We start from the raw sequence: 16,175 nt of genomic DNA on the forward strand, positions 1-16,175 counted from the left end.
GCCGGTGAGTGTATATAAACAATCCCCCTATTAATAATCAACTCTTGCGTTTACAGTTTATAAAATCTTATTTACAGCAACGTTTTTATTTCTGCGAGTATTGCCAGACTTAACCAGAGTCTTGGAGGCTCGTTTCATGGAGTTTACAGATCAAACTGGGTTTGGGAGCCGCTGATCTGATATCTGAAAGCTTTTTACATCTAAGCTTCTTTTATTTATGGACCTTTTCAAAGAGTCCAGATGGTTGGAGGAGGAGGGGAAGGATGATGAAGTTCAGGTGCAGAGTAAGAAACCGAAAGGTATTGGATTTCTGGCCCTCTGGCGGTGATGTTTTGGACCCCCCCAGTAAACTTTCATCACTTGTCTTTAATTGTTGTGCTTTTCCACTCTCAATAGCTATTAACAAACACCTTAACACCCCCCTCATATATGTGGGATTTTAGATTTAGATTTTATAACACATCAAAGAGAATAAACATGCTAGCCTCCTTGACCCAGATCGGCACATGTTTCTTTCTTTCTTGTATTTTTAAAATGTTTTTATTTGCTTCTATGCAGGAGAATTTCTACCACCCAGAAGTAAAGGTATGTTCTGCATAAATGCATCACTAAGAACTACTAAACCCTGTTTTAAAAACCTTAACATTAAAACTAATTTAGGTCTCTAGTGTACCAGCTGAATATAAATGATCTCTTTTGACATTTATTTTTGATAAACCAAAAATAAATACAGTAACTTAAATGTGATTGTTTTTCTAATGGAGACATAAATCTATTGGAAATTACTAAAGCCAATACCATTTATTATTGACGAAAAGACATGTTACATATCCAAATTACGTAACTTTATTTTTATGCACTTATAAGATTTATGTGTTGCTGTATTTTCTTTATAGCCTATAAAGAAGACTATATACAGTCTATATAATATTCTCAATTGTTTACACACAGAAACTGGGATTTAAGACACAATGACCACAACATATAACTCCTGCACAAACTGTTTGAAGCAGTTTCTGCTGAACTATGAAACAAATATTTCTCTTTTCACTTGATGTATTCCTAAATCACACTGTTGTCTAAACAGCAAACACAATTCTCATGCAATTGTCACAATTTTAATTTGGAAAATGTCCTGTTTTGTCAAAGAACTCACAGTTGTTTTGAAAGTCGTGACTCAATGTCACGATGCATCATATAGGCAAACATTTACCATAGATTTTGTACGGTTAGAAATCAAATGTGAAGAAGAAAAAGGTGAAACCTTTGAAAGGGAACACCTTCTGTATTGATTCAATGGAGGCAATCATTGTTTTTTGCTGTTACCACATGTACGGTAAATTGAAGTTTTGGATATGCAGCACCATTTACGACTCTTTGTTGGTTAGATTTGCTTTTTTCGGGAGAAAAATGTACAAATCTTCTTGATCGTTTGCCCCTATTCTCCATAAACATTCCTCATATTCTCAGAAATCTACACAATAAAAAAAACATGCCCACAATATTAAAAACCCTTCAGTTCTCCAGCAAAAATCTAACTTCTCCATTAAAATGAATTCCTTTCAGATGTCTATTTTGTTTGCAAATAACAAGAAAACATCAGATTAATATACTTTATATAAAAACAATTTGAACACGAATGACCTCTGTGTGAAACACAATGATGATGATGATGATTATGGGAAATCACACATGACTTAGATTCTTCTCTTTACTTGTGAGGGATTTGGACAAACCGACCAGAAAACCAAGGAAAATTTTTCAGAGAAGGTCTTAATTTATTTCAAAAAGTTTTCAAAAAAATCGTAAATTGGGCCCAAAAGCAGAGCTGAACAAAACAGACTTAATTTCAGGTACTAACATAAAGAACTTTACAACAAACTGACCTATCAAACAAGACATAAGGGGATTTTAAATAGTTTCAGATCAGACCACTGTTGACACACATGGGGGATAACTGACTGACAAACTAACAAACAAATAAACTTAATCCAATAGATCAGGGGTCTTCAATGTTTTCCAGGCCAAGGACCCCCAAACTGATGGCAAGATGGAGCGGGGACCCCCTAAGTATATATACTGTATGAAATTGTGTTATATAAAACCGGTCCTATAGTCGCTCTATTACAGATGGAGTAATGTAAGCAAAGTAATTTATCCCTGGGATTATTAAAGTATTTGATTCTGATTCCTGGTTGATGGGACAGGTGTTGTGAATGAAACGGTGTCCAGCTTGAAAGAGCTCCTGTGTGTCGCTTAATGTGTGCATTGATGACTGAAAGATATCTTCTGCCTCCACTTATCTGTTTACTACAGTGCGTTCAATTCATGTTAATGTGGATTTAAAAACATTTCAATTAGTGGAAAAAAATGCAGGGAGGAATGTAAAAAAGACTAATCAACCAAAACCTTTGCGACCCCCATGAAGTACCTCTGTGGCCCCCCTAGGGGTCACGGACCCCCTGTTGAAGACCTCTGCAATAGATAAATACTGGCCAGACACTAAGTACTTTTTAAATTGGACAAATTAACAAAACTATCCAAAACAAAGAATATCTAAACAAATGATAAACAAATTTCCCTTTCATTACAAAAAATTGTGTGACCCGCTGATTAGCCTTCAATCACCAATTAAGAAGAAAGCTGGAGCCCAAAGAAAAAGAAAAGAATAAATTAATTTAACAAAAATATAACAAACTGACAAAGTTAACTAAATGTGTGAACTGGAAATAGCTAACTATAAGTCAGGCTAATGAAAATATTTAAAATGTGTAACTCATTTTAAGGATGAAAATTATACCACACAGTTTCAGAGACAGCAGGCTGCACATCACTGTTACACTCACAGTGGAAAAAAAGGTGTGTTGTAGATCTTTTACATACATTTTGTTAATAAAAAAACTATCAAAAACTGAGAAGAAAAATAATAACATGTATTTTATTTTCCCAAAACAAAGTTGTAAATGGCACTGCACATAACAATAAAAAAATCTACTGAACATGTGCTAACAGCAAAAAAATGAGGAAACAGAGAAAGTGTGCAAACGATAGAACTGTAACAATGAGGTTTTTCTTAAGAAAGTTTTGATTTTTTTCTGTTAGTGAAATATTATTCAGCTAATGTTTGAATACATGGATTCTTTGCAGTTATAGAAATGCAAGTTCAGACAACACAAGAAAAGACAGAAGAAACAGCAAAAGAAGAAGAAGAGGATGAGGATGAGGCAGAGGAGGAAGAGGCTGCTGAGGAGGAAGAAAAAGAGGAGGATGGAGACGAAATAGAGGAAGAGGAGGAGGAATATGATGAGGAAGAGGAATATGAGGAGGAGTATGAAGATTATTATGAGGAAGATGAGGAGTATTATGAGGAGGGGGAGTATGAGGAGGAATATGAGGGGGGTGAGGAGGATGAAGAGTTAGATGAAGATGATGAGGCAGAGGAAGAGGAGGACGAAGGAGATGAAGAGGAGGAAGAAATTGAGTCTGAGGAAGCAGCCAATGAAGAGGATGAGGCAGTGGAGGAAGAGGAGGATGAAGTAGAAGAAGAAGTAAAAGCAGCAGGAGCCGAACAAGAGGAAGCAGAAGAGGAGGAGACGGATGAAGATAGAGAGGAGGAAGATGATGAAGCTCACCCATCTGCTGAAGTAGAGCCCAAAGATGAAGATGATGCGAAGAAGGAAGCAAAAAAACATGATGATGAAAAAGTAGTGAAAAAAGACACAGCTGCTGGTGAGGAAGAGGAAGAGTCCTCTGAAGAAGTTTTAGCTGCAGATGAGGAAGATGAGGCCTCTCATGAATACTCTCCTGAACCCGTTTCCACCTCAGACGAAGAAGAGGCGGCTCTCTCTCCAGACTCCGATTCAGACGTTCCAGTAGCCATCAGACACAGCGATGAAGACGTCACGCTCCCTGAGGATGATGATGGCAAAGATGAAGACCTAGAAGATGATAGCAGTGATGACGCGTTTGTCGATTCCTCAGACAGTGAAGCCGCACTTCTGCCCAGCGAGGAAGATGATGAAGATGACAAATTGGCAGCAACATCAGACAGCGATGATGTCATCTTAGAGGACACTGAGGATGACTTAGATCTTGATCTTCCTCCCACAGTCATTACTAGTGACGATGAGGAAGATATTAAGATTACAAGCGAGGAAGATCTATCTTATCTACCATATGATGATGACGATGATGATGAAGACATAAAGATTTCTGAAGACACTGATAAAGAAGATGAAGATACGGGGGATGATCTGGACCAATCAGACGACGACTCTGTTGCTTCCTCTGAACAGTTTGCAGATGATGAAGATGAAGGTAGAGATGACGAGTATGAGAGGGACATCCCCATCGACCTTGATGATGATGAAGATGCTGAAGATCTTGATAAATTTGTTGAAGATGATGATGATCATGATGATGATTATGAAATAGAAGTAGAAGAAGAAGATGTTCTTCCTTTTCTCAGCTCAGACAGCGGTGTGTTGGGTGACGAAGATGACGATGACGACAGCTCTCTGAAACTGGATGAAGACTCTCTGAGTGATGAAGACGAGACTGACGAAGATGAGGACATTGAGACGAGCTCGGCAGAGATCAGCTTCGGAGAGGAAAAGATGAAAACATCTGTTGGCACTGAGGAAGACGTAGATGAAGCAAAGGAACCCTTCGATGAAGACTTAGAAGATGACGATGATGATAAAGATTTTGATGACCTGGTCCTTGCAGGTAGGGTAGAGCATTTATCGGATGATAAAAACAAAAGATAAAACATTTAAATCTAAATGTTAAAAAGTTAGATTTTCCAACCCAACAAATTTGGAATTTATTTTACCTCATCATAGATTCAAAATTTTACGTTTTGCATGTTTGTTTCCATTAAACATAATGGCTGCAAGTTTAACTCTTCCTGGCCAGTAAGTGGCACGCTCATGCTCACATTCTCTCCTTCCACACTGTTTGCAAACCAGATGCCAGGTCCACTGATGGTAATGCTAACCACCAAAATATTTAACTGACCAGTTCAGAAGAAAAGCAGCAACCTCCTTTTGGCTTCTGAGCCCTTTGCTCCTTTAAATCGGCACCGCTGCTCTGAAACCTGACCTTTGCTCTGCCTCTTATTGCTTATTTAATGAGAAGTTACTCCTCAGCTCTATAATGGAGATACTAGGATCTGAGCACCGTCTCGAGAAACTTAATCTTGTGATTCCTATTGGTGCACAATAATTTCATGTCAATTTTGGCAACTTAACCACATATTTGGGAACCAAAATTTTAGATATAGCTATTTATTTTCAGCAAATGTTGCAGAATACATTAATTCTGCACCACTCTTTACATTCGGTGGATCTAATAGTTTAGAAAAAACTGTTTTGATGCAAATGTTGAATCTATGAACTTCTATGTAAAATGAAATTAAAATCCAGCTTTATAAAAAAAAATAAAAATAAAAGAGAAATATTAAGAAGTCTAGACTCATTCTGCAGTGTATATGCATTTATTTGGTCAAGGATCCTCGTACACAAATTACTGCATCAGTGGAGTGTAGCATGGAGAACAACAGATTGAGTTCCTACTCAGGAACGTCTTAAACTGATTGGCTGTGGTGTCTCACCTTGCCTTTTACAAACCTGCATAGTTTCTTTACAGTATTTAGGTTCGATAAGTTTCCTGGAAGGTAAAGTATAATGATATATTCCAGATGGATCTCCAGAATGCTTTACAGTAGGGGGAAGCGTCAGTGGCGGTTCTAGACTAAATGTACCAAGGGGCTGGGGGGGCCATCGCGGAAAAGCATTAAACAAAAAAACAGGCCAAGGGATTAAAATATATTAAGAAAGCTGCATGAAGTAAAATTTCCATTCAGTTAGGTTTAATTAAAATTATATGTCTTCCAACTGAAAATAATTGTTTTTGTCTTGAAAATTTTCATTTGGATTACCGTTAAAATAACAAAAAAAAATCACGTAGATATATAAATATCTAAAAGATCAAATAACGCTATTATTTGGGTTATTAGGTCAATATAAATTAATAATTCAGAAATGTTAAATATTTCTAACTTAATTTAAGTTAAAATTACAGTTTTCTATAATATCAGAATGAGAACTAAAAAAAAAAACCTGATAAATTTAGCTGTAAAAATTTGAGTTTTTTTTTTGTATTTCTTTTGAAAAAAACATTTAGTAGATGAAAACTGGGATCCTATTTTAATACCACTGTAGCAATCACCTTATTGTTTTTAAATAATTAATAAAACTGAAATTTTTAAAGAGAAAAATGAAATAGATCCAAAGGACCTATGTTTTTAAATAATTAATAAAATAAAAAAAAAAAAAAATGAAATAGATCCAAAGGACCTTTCAGTAACCATGTCTATTTCAGCACATATTATCATTAGAATTTCTTCTAGTATTATGTCTTCGGAACAGGGGCCATAAGAGGAGTCAGGACAGGATTTACAGGGACCCTGTCTCCCGATGGCCCCTCTCTAGAACCGCCCATGGGAAGCATAAAGTGCTCTAAAATCTTAATAGATTTCTGCTCTTTGCTAGCTTACCACAACCTGCAGATGCGTCTCCTGACATTCTGTAGCTCTGACCTCAGGGTCTAACAATCTAAACAGCCTGTGGATTTTATATGTAAACCATGTTTCAATACATAATTCATGAAATATACATAATTTGTGATATATATATATATATATATATATATATATATATATATATATATATATATATGAATGATAAAAAACTCCCGAATAGACCATATCTGATTAATTTCTTCCTTTACATTTCCAATTTATTTAAATGATTAATGTACTCTATTTGAAGGCACTATAGCAGCGGCGTTAACCAGCCAGGAGGAGGCAGCAAAGACTGAGGCTGATGATGCTGAGGAGGAGAAGGCTGATGAAGACGAGGCAGAGGAGGATGAAACAGAAGAAGCTGGTATGGATCCTATGGTTTCTATGACAAACTCTGGGTTCCTTTTAGGTTTGGATAAGAAGAGCGAGGACATATGAGCACTCTTTCATAACCAACATTGTTTATAGAGGGATAAAGACGTAAAATAAACATATTTGATTTATAATTGAATAAATGCATTTAAATGTGCATTGTAGAACCATATCAGAACTTTCCACCACTTCTAAATGGGTCTTCTGGTTTATTTTAGCTGGTTTATTTATAACTGTGCAACTTTAGTGTTGCTGTTCTTTGGTTCCCATCAGAGACCCACCAGCCTGCTGATACTGAGGACAAAGATGAGGAGGAAGAAGCTGAAAAACCTGTTTCTAAGCCTCGGAAATCTGTAGACAAATCTGAAGAGAAAGAGGAGGAGTATGATGAAGATGGAGATGAGGAAAAGGCAACAGTGGATGTGATTAAACCAGTGCCTGAACCAGAGGAGGAAACACCAAAGACTAAAGCAGCTGGTTAGAAACTGAGCCTAAGGAGCCAAGTTTTTATCATATTTGGAGAGTAAATTTAATTTTCCGCTTTGTGATTTCAGAGTGTCCCTGTATGCACTCTGCAAAGGCTACAGAGGCTGTTTCCAAGACTACAGAAAAAAAAGGTTTGTCTTTATATGCAGTTATTGTTCCTATTCATGGATAACTAATAACAGAAAGCCTGTTGCACAGATGCATGTTTTATCTGCTCATATAACTATGAACAGTGGAATATATTTACAACTGAGGGGGAGTAATATAAACATGTGCAGTATCCTGGGAAAAATATTCATACTGCTTAAAATTTGAATGCATATAAGTCCTCTATTTAGTAAGTAGTGCACACTGCTTTCATGGTATTGTCAATTTAAATTCAGCTATGCTGTAGAGCATTGTAGAAACAAGGAAAACTGCACATTATCACAAACACACAAACAATCCCCACAGAAAACCTGGCTGTGAAAGCATCATGCTGTGGGGATACAGGAAGAGGAAGCTGATAAGAGTTGATGAGATGCTGAATCAAAAAACCAAAAACAAAAAAATATTAAAAAAAATACAGATCTATAGAAAATGGAGAATTGATGCTGAGCCTTGAAGATTTTTTTAAGGACTGTTTGTTTGTTTTCTATTGCCCAGTCATGCATCATTTGGGTAGGTCTGTCACATTTGATAAATTAAATTCGATCAAGTTTATTGTTTTTACAAGAAGAAATGTAAAAAACCTAAGAGTTAAGGTTACTTCCGCAAAATACTCCCCATATGGTAGTTTAAATTGCTTTATGCATTATCATCCAATTGTTAAAAAACACATGTTTAAGTCTGTTAAAGTCCCCCCTTGGTTGTGTTTCCTGGACAGGGCCGCCTGGGGAGCTGGGTTACAGTTGCCTCTCTGCTTCTTTTTCAATGTCTGCTTATGTCTCCTTGAACCCCAGTTGGCCTCAGCAGATGGTCTGGTTCTGCTGGAGGTTTCTTCCTGTTAATAAGGAGTTTTTCCTCTCCACTGTCGCTACAAGCATGCTTAGTGTGAGGGATTAACTTCGAGTCAATGAGTCGATGTAATCAGCTGGTTTTCCTTAGATAGAAAACTTTTAATCAATTTTACTATATGATAAGGTGAACTGTAAAGTGCCTTGAGATGACATGTGTTGGAAATTGGTGCTATAGAAATAAACTGAACTGAATTGGGAACAAATATTCATCCTAACACGCCCCCAATGGGAGCCAAGACTGACATTAAAGTGCCCCCTTGGGAGCCAAAAAGAATGCTAAAGTTCCTCAATGGGAGCCCTAATGTGCTTAAGTGCCCCATTTGGGGCCAAGATGCATGTAAGAGTGCCTCCTTGGGAGCCAAGATAAGTGCGAAAATGACCCTTGGGAGCCAAAGTGGGTGTTAAAGTGCCCCTGGGAGCTAAGACACATGCTAGGTGACCCTAGGGAGCCACATGTGCTGAAGGCCCCCCTTGGGAGCCAAGACACGTGTGCTAAAGCGCCCCAATGAGAGCGAAACAGTGCTAAAGTACCCATTTGCGAGCTGAAATACGTTAAAGTGTCCTCTAAAGTGGCGAGGATGCTCTATGTCTCCTTTTTTTCTGCCCCTGCTCTTCAAAAAGTCTGAACATGCCAATGGCTCTGTGGAAAACCATGATATAGATTTGTTTTAAAAGTTCAGATGTCCTCCTATGAGAGAAAATCAGATTTTTTTCTCTTACAGCATTACATTTCTTTTTGTTCAATGTCAGAAGTAGATCAACATTTAGACCATTTTATACCTTTGAGATTTTAACTTCAAGTTTACCTTTTAGATGCTCCCAGGAGGGTGTCAGCTGTGCGGCGTAAAAAAGGTAAATACACAAAGAAAGCTTTGCCGTTCAATAAATGCTAAAACCTTTCTCAAAAATATATTCTTATAATTATATAAAATGGTTTATTTATAAACTGAAAGGTATCTTTTGGAAAAATGTTTATCTTTTTTTCCTTTTTCTTATTTTACTTTAAGAACAGGAAACTGTAAAGAAGACAGATGAAAAGCCAAGAAGGCAAGGTAACTCTAATTACTTTTATATCATATCGGTCATTAATACTAATTTCACGTGCAGTAGCTTCACCTATGCTCCAATGTTTGATCCAGTTCTTCCTAGAATGCAGATTCAGGAACCAAAAGTCAGAAGAATCCGAAGATTAGCTCCTCTTCTGAAAGGTATGTGGAAATATAAGTCCTATATGCAGGATGTTAAAAAAACAAGTTGCAACATTCATGCTCACATGTTCAAAAACTACTTCCTGTTAACTGTGTTAGGTCATTTTTTCTATTGATAAAAAAATGAAAACATGTTAACTTCCTTCCAACAGCTAAGATCAAAGCGAGGGCCAGGATGTCAAAAAAAGGTAAGGAATGAATACTGCAAATTTAAAGACAGACAGTTATAACAAACGACATAAATTTCCTTTTTTTTTTTTACTGGATTGTTTTTCATCACTAGCGACAGAAGCTAAAGAACAGGAACAGGCTACAGAGTCAACGCAAGACGGTACGGAAAGGATAAAATAGATTTTTATTGTTATAATTGCTTGGAAGTGTAGTTTTCTATCAGTTTACTAACAAATGCATTTCTCATTGTAATTTGTGACTATAAATAATTTTTTGGTACTTTTATTCAATGTTTTTTACCCATTCCTGATAAAATAAAATAAAAATAAAACATGCGACTTATGCTGAAAGGAAAGAAGAAAAGGGACATTAGGACCCATAAATAATATCTATTCTATAGACGAAATTAGGGATCAAAATCAAATATAATTTATATCTGGATTTATATGAGCTTTAAAGTAGTTTGATTGATGTTTAAGTTGTATATTTTTCCTAATATCCAAGGACACTGAGCTGAATGGCTTTCAAAAGCACATATTGTTATTAACAATGGAAACCAGATATTACATTCCTTTTAAAAAAGATGAAAGGACATTTTATCTTTTTGTTCATTAATGTTATTTTCTAGTTATAAACGAAAAGATACATTTGCAGTATAGGCACAGGTAAACCCATAATAACAACACATATGCCTCTTATTAAGCCAGTATTTACTTCAAATGTAGAGATTTCAATTGATTTTCAAAGACAGATTTTTAAAATTTATTAACTTTTTCAGCATTTATGACAAAATTGAAGATTAACCTTAAAATTTTGACTGTATGAAAGAAAATAGACTTGTAAAAGTTGTAAATGAACCTCAATAGAGTCTTTTAGGGTTCAGTTATGATTACATACAGAAACTTTAATATGCATTCCATTTTTTTTCTGCAGTCAGTCCCTGCAGACCTGCTCCAGTTTACTGCCCTGCTCCCCCAGGATGGTACGGTAGGTCACCCAGAACCCAGCAATGCTGTCTGATAATACCAGACAGGAGATGCTTTAAAACTGTAAATGAGTGGTTGCAGCATAAAGAAAACAGTTTGTCTGTTTGATGAAATTGTCCCTATTTTCCAGTTCATCACATTGTGACAGACAATCCCTACCCTCCTCCGACCATGTCAGGTATTTTCCCTGATGTGGGATTAACAGAGTGACTCTTTTAACATGCACTGACGTTATGAGACGCCTCCTGCTCATCATGATAACAATGTTTTTTTTTTTTTTTTCAGCTCCTTCCGCTCCGATTGTGACTGTTCATCCTGCAGCTTCACCATCACAGCCTCCATATCAGCAGCAGCCTCCTCCTCCAACAATGCAGCCGTTCTATGCTCACTATCAACCATATCAGCCCCCAGTGCAGCCTATGATGCCACCTCCTTCAGAACCTTCTCCACCTGAACAACCAGAGGAGACAGAGGCTCCCCAACCTGAAGCCCTGGTGGAGCCAGAGACACCGACTCCATCTGCAGAAGCTCAGGCGGCTGCAGCTGAAGTTCAGGGTGAGCAGGAAGGTGCACAGTTAATGTCACTATTAAATCCAAAAAGGGTCACATTTTTACACTAAAACTAATAATCCAACATTTTAAAAGAGTCAAATACAGCAACCTGTTTATGGACCTATATTGGAGACATAATATTTGGAGAAAAATGTTTATTTTTAAACTAAAAAGAACCAAAAAAATATTATAAACTGAAAGAAATTAGAAAAAAAAAACCTGATAATTATTATGGAAACTTAAAAGAAAAGATTTAAAACTGATAACTATTTTATGAAAATAAGAGAAGAAATATTTGAAAATGAAAAAATGTAATCTAACTAAAAAAGTTTTCGAAACTAAAAAAATGTTAGCAAATATGTTTTGCAATTATTATTTTTACAAAAAAAAAAGAAAAAAAAGAAAAAAAATGTAAGCTCCATCCTTATTTGTTTGGGTTTTGTCTATTAATTAAGCCTATACTTTTTAATGGAACTAAACTAATCAATTGGCCTTTATTTTTAAAATAATGTAGAGGAAGTACATTTGTCATTCATGTTAGATAGAATAATATGTGTATTTGTATTTAAATACGCAGTGATCATTTAATTTTGTAATCTAAGCAATAAAAAAATCCTTAGATTTCTGGAGGTTGTTAAAAAAAACACTTCTACTGCTATTTTTCTACGTGTTTTAGCATAAAAACATGGACAAAAAGAATTTACAGACATAAAAAGCATTTCCAGCTGTGAGCAGTATCTGAAATAATTCTTTATTCTTTCATAAACACATTACATCAAAGAGCAGAGGCGGGAGCTGAAAGATCAACATTTTCCAGTTGATCATCTATTGTAGGAAGCAGCTCTATGGGAATGGCATTCATGAAGCTGACATCAGGCTGTCAAAAATTTCTATCTTCACTGTTTTTCTTTGATCTATCAATGAAATTCTAGTGAAATGCTTCGCTATGACAGGCTGCTCATTACAAAAAACCCTTAAGATCCAATTTACAGCAATTTTTTCCATGTTTATCCGAAACATGTCTAAACAATCTTAGCTTATAACTAGAGTTGAACACTTTCTAGGAGATTCACCTGTGCAGGCATGATAAAAATAAAGCCTTTGATAACGATTTGCTCTTGAACTTCAAATGTTTTAAAAAGCAGCAACATTTAAAGAAAACCCTAGATCACCTAAAAAACAATTCTTAAACGTAAAGTATGAGGTCTTTATTAGATTATACAAAGAAATAATCAGTGAGTCTGGCCTTTATTCTATGTCAGTGCATCTACATTTTATGGATTTGGGCAGATCTAAAAAGAAAATTTCTTAAAAACAAACAAACAAAAAAAAGATCTGAATTTTAACCTACAGTAAAGGTTTTAAAGGTAAGGCTAAAAAGATATTTTATATATAGTTTAAAATTGACTAATTTAAACCTTATCTAAACATCTTAATAAATGCATTTTGTTCAAACTATACATTTAAACATCTAAGATCATTTTGATTTTTTTTTATGAACCTATGAAATAACCATATTTCTTCTCATTTAAGAAACAGAGAAAGTGGAGGAATTAAAGGCTGCCTCAGTGAAGAAAGGTGCAAACTACTTTAATGAATTATAGTTGTTGACATAAACATTTTCTAACTAATTACTGCCATCCACAGTCATTATTTATTTTGTTGTTTTATTTTTTTCTTTACAGCTGCAAAGAAAAAAAGCAAGGTTGCTGATTCGGTAAAAGGTACAAGCTCTTCCTCTGACAGGATGTTTTATTTCCCCGCATCACTGGAATGTTTCCTGAACAAACTGCCGCTACACCATATAATAACTGTAATATACAGTGACACAAAACACTATTAGGCAAATTAACTTTCATGGTCATATTATTGTAATTATTCATTTAGAGCCTGAAGCTAAACAAGCTTAAACAAATAGAGTCTTTTCCTCTTTTGCTTCAGTTAATATGGTTTTCTGTTGACGGAGAAATATCCCAACAATACTGAAATAAATGCATACTTAAATATATAGAAGACAGCTCATAAAATCTGTCTAAGACTTTTATATTTGTTTCCTCAGATGCAAAAAAAGAGAAAACCAAACCGTCAGCAGAAGCTAAGAAAGGTGAGGTACATTCCTACTGAATGAAGTGGCAATAATAAATTATGCTTGTTTCAAATTTGAGCATTTTTATCTACAGAGAAAATTGCAAAGGTGAAATCAAAGCTTCAAGCTGATGCTAAAAGAGGTTATTACATTTTAAACCAATTTTTATATCAATTTTAATAAATGAAAAAATGCAGGTTTTGTTTAAATCTATAATTTATTTCTACAGAAAAACCTGTAAAAGCAAGATCAAAACCTTCACCTGATGCTAAAAAAGGTATATTGAATTATATTTAATTAAACTGAAGTTATAGTATGCATACTTTTATTTTATTTTTATTTATTTATTCTGTTTTCCTCAGAGAGCCCAGCAAAGGAGAAAACTAAATCTGCTCCACTTTCAAAAAAAGGTAACCTGTGATTAAGTCACATTTTTCTGAATTCTAATCACTAAATGAATTAGATTGCAGCATAAATTAACAGTCAGCGATCAGAGAGAAAGACACGTTTTATGTAACCTAATCTCACCAATCTGCTCATCATGTTAGAGCCTGCAGCTGTACAACAGAAAAGGAAATCAGTGTCTAAGAGGACAGGTAACGACACACACTGACACCAATTAATATGCATGAAGTCAGTCAGAATTCATTTCAGTGACAAGAGAGACGACTGTTGATTAGGAGTTAATTGTTTTTGTTTCCCTCTGGAGTGTCGGCTGTCAAGAGCAAAGTCAAAGCCTCCATAAATAAGAAAGGTACAGTTTTGATGAGCTCTGTGAAGTTTGATGAGGAACGTTTTAATGATCGATTCCAGCTAAAGATGCTGAAGAGAAACTCAGTTTATGCTGTTTGAACTGGTAAAAATGTTCTGCTTTCGAACAGATTCAGAACCAAAACCGCAGCCACTGAGACTGAGAACGAGAGCGGAAGCTGACATGAGGACAAATGTGACGTCTCAAGCTGAAAAGAAGAAGCCCATCAGAATCTCCTTTAAACCAGGTAACCCAGAAGAAAACGTAGAGTAAATGTACCAGAGAGCTTTTAAGGCTGCAACTAACGATCATTTCGCCTTTTTGATTGACCACTGAGGGCTGCTCAATGGTGCAGTGGGTAGCAATTCTGCCTTGCAGGTTTGCAAGGTTCCGGGTTTAATTCCTGGCCCGGGATCTTTCTGCATGGAGTTCTCCCTGAGCATGCGTTGGTTCTCTCCGGGTACTCCGGGCTTCCTCACACAGTCCAAAAACATGACTTTTAGGTTAATTGGCTTCTCTAAATTCTCATTAGGTGTGCATGAATGATTGTTTGTCTCTGTGTTGCCCTGCGATGGACTGGCAACCTCTCCAGGGTGTACCCCGCCTCTCGCCTGTAGACAGCTGGAGATAGGCACCAGCAACCATCGCGACACGGCTTGGGATAAGCGTGATGGAAAATGGATGGATTAATCAATTATAATCGGACAGTAAAAGGTTGATTAAAGAAAATTTTCTTACAAAATTCAAACCAGGGAAATCAAAAACTTTTCCACATGAGGAGTTCTGAAAAGAACATATTGATGGATAAAAAACTTTTTTGTATGTAATTGTAAGATGTTTATATAATTTTAGTATAATTATTGCTCTAAGTGGCTTGCTTCATCAGTTAAAGATATTTTAAAGTCTCTACACTCCATTTACTGATTATTAATTGATTGCTGAATTAGTTAACGATTATTTCAATAATCAATTAATTTATCGATTCAGCCGTTATATAGAAATCTGTTCTAACTGATTCTATTAATAAAAACTCAATGGTTCTGTAAATAATTAGTTAGACATTGTCTTTTAATGTCGAGTATGTGTCTTATGTCAGTTCTAAGGTTTTACTCAACAGAACAGGGATGATCTTATCTCTGCTGGGTCCTACGGTTCTTACACCATCTCCATTCTATAAAACCACATTACAGATTATATATGTTTATTTATTTAATAAAAAAAATGAAGGAGCTCTGTGAGGAAAGTTAAGTTGAACTCTGTTGTTCTTGTCTTCATGACTTTATCTATCTCTAGATTCATTCTGAGGATTTTCAGCCTAATCATCTTTAAAAAGTTGCCTCAGTTTATAAAGGTTTGCATTGATGTGGGCTCTGGCTGATTAAAGATCCCTTATTCTTCTTCAGTTATTCTGTGTTGTTTGCTTAGATTGTCAGGTTAACACCCCAGTTTAAGCAGTGAAATGTTTGCCTGCTGTTAGAAAATGTTGGTATTCAAAGGCTTTTTGGTGTGATGGTTCTCTTGTCAGTGGTGATTATTGGTGAATGTGCTGCACCTGTAGAGGTGGGAGTGGCCAAGCTAACAAAAGGCAGCTTGTGCAGGTCGCTCTCTCCCTCTCTGGGCAGCCATTTCCACCTTCGCATGTAAATCACTTCATTTCATCACTAATACTCATCATTCCCATGCCCCGTTTAAATTTTCATCACTTATAATGAAATTAATTGGATATTTAACTTTAATTGTGAGGACTCCTCCTTTTTGCTGCCATCTTGAGCCACAGTGGTCAAAGAGAGGATGTTACTGTTGCACAATGAGTGCAAAAGAAGGGCCGCTCATGTTTTGATTGCTATTTTGATTTGTTTTTCTAAAAAAAAATCTCACTTCTCATAAATCGTCCCAGGCTATCATCAGTTCCATACATGCATGTCAACACACTCTATATTATATATTTAATCATATTTTACCTTGAGCATTTAAAGACT

General features: G+C 35.8%; 1 protein-coding gene across 1 annotated transcript in view; it reads left to right on the plus strand.

Annotated features, from left to right (window-relative positions):
* LOC107096380 (triadin-like) overlaps positions 1-16,175 on the plus strand; it is a 46,033-nt gene that overhangs the window by 15,919 nt on the left and 13,939 nt on the right. Inside the window, exons 6-25 of the mRNA XM_015393000.1 lie at positions 559-585; positions 3,148-4,728; positions 6,834-6,950; positions 7,232-7,435; positions 7,513-7,575; positions 9,256-9,294; positions 9,450-9,494; positions 9,582-9,650; positions 9,803-9,838; positions 9,934-9,981; positions 10,755-10,808; positions 10,938-10,985; positions 11,093-11,362; positions 12,893-12,937; positions 13,045-13,083; positions 13,419-13,463; positions 13,540-13,587; positions 13,994-14,041; positions 14,155-14,199; positions 14,327-14,443. Coding sequence (XP_015248486.1) covers positions 559-585; positions 3,148-4,728; positions 6,834-6,950; positions 7,232-7,435; positions 7,513-7,575; positions 9,256-9,294; positions 9,450-9,494; positions 9,582-9,650; positions 9,803-9,838; positions 9,934-9,981; positions 10,755-10,808; positions 10,938-10,985; positions 11,093-11,362; positions 12,893-12,937; positions 13,045-13,083; positions 13,419-13,463; positions 13,540-13,587; positions 13,994-14,041; positions 14,155-14,199; positions 14,327-14,443 — 2,988 coding nt within the window. The remainder of the gene's footprint in view (positions 1-558; positions 586-3,147; positions 4,729-6,833; positions 6,951-7,231; positions 7,436-7,512; positions 7,576-9,255; positions 9,295-9,449; positions 9,495-9,581; positions 9,651-9,802; positions 9,839-9,933; positions 9,982-10,754; positions 10,809-10,937; positions 10,986-11,092; positions 11,363-12,892; positions 12,938-13,044; positions 13,084-13,418; positions 13,464-13,539; positions 13,588-13,993; positions 14,042-14,154; positions 14,200-14,326; positions 14,444-16,175) is intronic.

This window comes from Cyprinodon variegatus, unplaced genomic scaffold, assembly GCF_000732505.1.
Source record: "Cyprinodon variegatus isolate N-32 unplaced genomic scaffold, C_variegatus-1.0 Scaffold619, whole genome shotgun sequence".
Lineage (NCBI taxonomy): Eukaryota > Metazoa > Chordata > Actinopteri > Cyprinodontiformes > Cyprinodontidae > Cyprinodon > Cyprinodon variegatus.